The sequence below is a fragment of the Arachis ipaensis genome, chromosome B03 (assembly GCF_000816755.2).
Source record: "Arachis ipaensis cultivar K30076 chromosome B03, Araip1.1, whole genome shotgun sequence".
Classification (NCBI taxonomy): Eukaryota; Viridiplantae; Streptophyta; class Magnoliopsida; order Fabales; family Fabaceae; genus Arachis; species Arachis ipaensis.
Window position 1 is genome coordinate 10,992,034 of NC_029787.2, and position 5,608 is coordinate 10,997,641.

At 31.3% G+C, this 5,608-nt stretch overlaps 1 protein-coding gene and 1 long non-coding RNA gene across 2 annotated transcripts in view; one reads left to right on the plus strand and one right to left on the minus strand.

The window, feature by feature from the left end:
- Positions 1-2,422, plus strand: part of LOC107632473 (glucan endo-1,3-beta-glucosidase-like) — a 3,981-nt gene extending 1,559 nt beyond the window's left edge. The window contains exon 2 of the mRNA XM_016336150.2: positions 375-2,422. Within this exon, the coding sequence (XP_016191636.2) occupies positions 375-1,330 (956 nt within the window). The 3' untranslated portion in view covers positions 1,331-2,422. The remainder of the gene's footprint in view (positions 1-374) is intronic.
- LOC107634166 lies at positions 2,194-3,597 on the minus strand. The gene is made up of 3 exons (XR_001618781.2): positions 3,445-3,597; positions 2,617-2,671; positions 2,194-2,486 (listed from the first exon to the last, which is right to left on the minus strand). It is a non-coding gene; the product is annotated as an uncharacterized LOC107634166 (long non-coding RNA).

Here is a 5,608-nt window from a genome sequence, read left to right on the forward strand (position 1 = left end):
TTAGTACTCCAAGTACTCCAATTAATGAGTGTACTCTCAAGTAAAGTTTGAATGTAAATTATCTTATATTTATGTTATACTATTCATTCTTTTGGAATCGCTAATAACTCCTAATTTAATTTGATATGATAGCTGCACAATCAGGAATATGCTTAGATCCATTGATACAAAATAATTTTGATATAATTAGTATTCAGCTTATTCAATAACTCAATTTTCATAAATTTTTTATTTAAATAGTTTTGATAAAATTAGTACTCCAATTAATGAGTGTACTCTCAAGTAAAGTTTGAATGTAAATTATCTTATATTTATGTTATACTATTCATTCTTTTGGAATCGCTAATAACTCCTAATTTAATTTGATATGATAGCTGCACAATCCCCGGAGCCAGGAATATGCTATGGAGTGAACGGTAACAATCTACCATCAAAGAAAGAAACCATTGATATATTCAAATCAAATGGAATCACTAGGATACGTATATACTTTCCTGATGCTGAAGTCTTGGAAGCCCTAAGAGGTTCAAACATAGAGTTAACAGTAGATGTTGCAAAGGAATCTCTTCAAGCTATTTCTTCAGATCCTAATGCAGCAAAGGGTTGGGTCAACACAAATATTGTACCCTATTCACAAGACGTCAGATTCAAATACATCACAGTTGGTAATGAAATTCACCCTGGTGACGTTGAAGCACAATACATTTTATCTGGCATGCAAAACATTCATGATGCACTTGCATCATCCAATTTAGGCCAAATTAAAGTCTCCACTGCAATTGATTTAAGCCTACTTGGAAATTCATACCCACCTAGTGATGGAGCTTTTAGTGAAGCTGCTACTGCTTACATGCAACAAATTGTTAATTTCTTAGTCCCAAATGGGTCACCACTTCTTGCTAATATATATCCCTATTTTGCTTATGCTGGTGATCAAGTAAATATACAATTAGAATATGCTCTTTTTACTCAACAAGGTAACAATGCAGTTGGGTACCAGAATTTGTTTGATGCTATGCTGGATTCAACGTATGCTGCTTTGGAGAAAATAGGTGCAAATAATTTGCAAATTGTTGTGTCTGAGAGTGGCTGGCCAAGTTCTGGTGGAGTTGGAGCTTCAATTCAAAATGGAGGTGCTTACTATCAAAATTTGATTAATCATGTTAAGAGTGGGACTGGGACCCCAAAGAGACCCAATCAACCTATAGAGACTTATTTGTTTGCTATGTACGATGAGAATCTGAAGCCAGGTGCAGAAACTGAGAGGCATTTTGGGCTTTTACATGCTGATAAATCACGCAAATACGAACTTCGTTTTCACGGGAACTAATTATTATATATCAGGTCTTCATCATATGTGTATATATTAGGAAATAAATGTTTAGATGATCCTAGCAATCTAAGCAAAAAGGGAGAATATTATGAGTTGTCTCTATGTAATATACAAATATGTATCAGTTTCAATCAATAAAAGATAGTGTTTATGTTTGTAATAATTTATTATGTTATTTTTATGATGCTTTTTTTTTCTTAATATTTAGTTTGCTATCTTCCACATCCATCACTTAAAATTTGACACTAATAATACGATACCACCTACGTATTTTCTCAAATAAACTGCTTCATTTTTATTTATATTCTTTTGAAGACAACAAACATTTATTATCATTGTATTTGTTATAGTTGCATAATTATTAATTACTTAATTGGGATCCGGTTTTATCATTAAAAAGATGAGGAGCCATTTATGCGTTTTGGGCCTCCAATTAGGCCCAATAAATACAGCTGGCTTTATGAGCAGCCCAAATAGCTTGAGACCCAAAAAAGTGAAAAACATTTTCGGGCATAAGTTAAGAGTTCCTTTTCACATCTCACTCTGTTCTTCCTCTGTCTATAAGAATTTAGTCTGTTTTCCTTTTTTTTTTTTGTCTTTTTCTAAACCTAAATTATTTTCTTGTGTATGATATTGGTCATATTTATCTCAAATTTAAATAAATAATTACCACCGTGTGTCTTTTTACTCATCTATATCGAATATATTCCATATTTCAATTAGAATAATGCTTCCAAATTAAAGGGGGGATAACATTGACACCCCTATTTTATCATACAAGAAACTGTAAGAAGCAGCATATGTTAAACTTCAATTAGACACATATATATATTCATAACTTTATTTTTAATACTGTAAAGTAGTTGGTTCATGTTAATATATTACTAACTGATTTTCATGGGTGGCATATAATATTATAGTTAATTTGGTTCCTTTGATGATTTCTGAGCTAAAATTGCATTGTACTCATCTCTGAGAGTATTATATTTCTTGCTTAATGCATTGAAACTTCCCATTTTCTCCTCTGTTAGCTCCCTCCTCTTCTTTTCCAATCGATTCTTTGTCATTTCAATTTGTCTCTTCAGTTCTTGGATTTTCATGTTTTTCTCTTCATGCTCTTTCTGCAATGCTTCCAACTCTGATGTCTTTCTTCCTATTTTATAATATTACGTATCACAATGAAAATATACATTAAATAAAAGTATAAAACCATTCATTAGACCAACTAATAATATAATATTTGTAAAAAAAAAAAAATGATCATTAATTAATTAATTAAATACCTGTGGCCAAACTATTTGAACTACTACCTTCCATAGCTTTCTGCCTTCCCAGCTGCTGCAAAACACAACATTCCTATCTCATATTATGTGGACTCATTTTATTCAATTTTAAATAAAAATGATGTTATTGGACACAATATATCAAGAGATATGAATACATATAACATAATTCATCTGCTGTTGTTCAAAATATTTAAAAAAAAAGAAAAAGAAATAGTAGTTCTGGCTCCTTAGTCAAAGAGCAATGCTAAGATATGATTAATACTTGATAATTATTGATAGTCAACTTATTATCAAAGGGGATTAAGCTTTGATTTCTTTATTACTCATGAGAATATAAAAATATTATAAGAACTCAAAAGTTCAGTGAAAAAATAATAAAAATTCTAGAAATGTGCATAAAGAAGTGATGTGTCAAGACTTCAAGGGAGGAGTGAGACATGTGTAACTTCTCATAGACTTCATTTTGTCTTCACTTGGAGAGACAACACCACAGAAACTGAGTTTTCAAGAATACACAACTCAGTTTTAAACAAAGATATTCACAGGAAAAGGAACAACATACAAGGTTACAACAAAACCATGAAAAAAATAAATTAAAAAAGAAAAACATATGGAAAGAAAGACAGTTCCAGTGAACATTTGTGTCCAATTTTTCTTTTTTTCCATTCTAAATGTTAAAAAGAGGAAACTAATGAAATCCATCAAAAAGCAAAGAAACTTGGACAACCCATTTTTTCTTCTATGATGAATGAATGAATGAAGCAGTAAATTCTGACCAAAGAAACAAATAATAAGTAACATAAACAAGGAGTTTTCTTTTCTTACCCCAAACCCTGCACTTTGTCTTCAATTCACACTTCGCAAAACGCATCAGTAATGGTTATGGTTATGGTGGCCCCTCTTCATCTATCTGCTAGTAACTAAAGGTTTTGTAAACTATATATAACTATAAGCCAAATGGAATGACATAAGCCTTGGACCCTTATCTTGAATTTGCATAATAACAATAAATAATAAAACTTTATAGCTTTTTGTGTAATTTTATTCTGCATACCAAATAAAAAATGTGATTGATGCCACTTGTCTAGTGCCATAGATAGATATCGTAGCTAGCTTGCAAAAATTCAATCTTTATGAAAAGCTTTGGGAATGATGGTTGTGGTTGTGGTGGCACATGAATCTATGAATAGACTCTACGTCACTCACACATACACACACTATGAGTGTAACATAGAAATAAGTAACAATTATGTTTTTTCTGAGGACCAATAATCTTTGCTATTTCAGGGAAACTAAATTCCTAAGCTAGAGTTCAGTACAGAGATTTATTGGAGATTGTTGATGTGATAACTTTCTCTGTGCTTTTCTTGTCACATCAATGCACATCACAAACTCACTGTACTATGACATTGGAATCAGGTTATTTTTTATATAAATCTGTGTAATGTGGGAACTTTTTCTTTTTAATATTGTATTACTAGAGGTGAAATCCTTCATCATGAACTAAACTGTGTGTTGAACACAACTATGGCCATTTACAAAACGTCAATGACGTTTTGTGTTTCTTCAATTAAAATAATATTTTTTTAACAAAACGTCAGTGACTTTTTGTTCTTTGATGATTAAAAAATTTTTTTTATTACAAAACGTTAGTGACGTTTTGTGCTACTACCACAATCCTGTAGAACACCAAAATCATCAAATATTTTTGTATTTCACATTAAAATTATCCATATATAAAAATTTTAGCCGTAATGTGGTTCCTTACACAGGCCTAGTTTTTTATTTTCTAGCATGCCATCTTTGTAAAGTTTGACTCAATAGCAAGAGGGGACCTATCTTCATATCCCCACATTTGAAGGCACAGAGGAAAAGGATTTGGTTGTTGAGATTATCATTATTATGCTTCTTGGTTTTAGCACAAATAAGCAAATAAGTAATAGTTCAAATGACATAGTCTCTCCATACTCAATTAAGAGGTTACGGGTTCGAGTCTCATATATTTGAAAAAAGCCAAGAAACAATAACTCAAATGGCATAGTCTCTCCATACTCAATTAAGAGGTTGCGGGTTCGAGTCTCCATATCTTCGGTAAAAAAAAATTATAATTTTAACATGTATTTACATTTTAACTAAATCTTATTTGTCTTAATTTTAAGAGAAATTCTCCACATACAAGTCATTTATTTCTTCTTCTTTTTCTTTCTCCATGCCTCCTCTTCTTCGTTTCTGCACGTTCTTCTTTCTCTTCTTCTTCTTCGTTTATGCACGTTCTTCTTCCTCCTCTTCTTCTTCTTTTCTTTCTTTTCTTGCTTTCTCTTTCTCCTTCTTCATTTACGTGATTTTTTCTCTGTTTTCTTTCTTCGTTATTCTCGATTTCCATTGTTTTTTGACATCAAACTCTGAAATCGTTTTTGAAAGAGAAAGAGTTCTGCATAAGGTGTACTTCAACAAATTTTGGGTGTATTTCTTAAATTCTTTGGGTGTATTTTCGTAATCCTTTGGGTGTATTTCTGTAACCCTTTGGGTGTATTGTTTGGGTGTATTTCTGTATCTTCAAAACGATTTCAAAGCTTGATTTCAGAAACCATGAAAATCGAAAAAAAAAAAAACGAAGCAAGAATACCAGTGATAAACACAGATAAAACAACGAATGAAAAGGCAAATAGAGAATGCACAAAGGAAATCAAATTTGACAAGAAACTCGTTTTTATGGAAGAAGAAGAAGAAGAGTAGGAGAAGAAGAAGGAGAAGAAGAAGAAAAAGGAGGAGAAGAAGAAGGAAGATGAGGAGGAGAAGGAGGAGCCATAGAAATCGTATATGGATCAGCGTATTTTTTGTTAAGTTTCTCCCAACTTGTATGATGACTTGTAAACTAAATAACTTGTATGTATAGCCCTCCTCAAAATTTATATTTTGTAGATAATTTAAACCTTCAATCAATGAATTGTTAGTTAATTATTATTATTTTAATAAAATATCAAATATC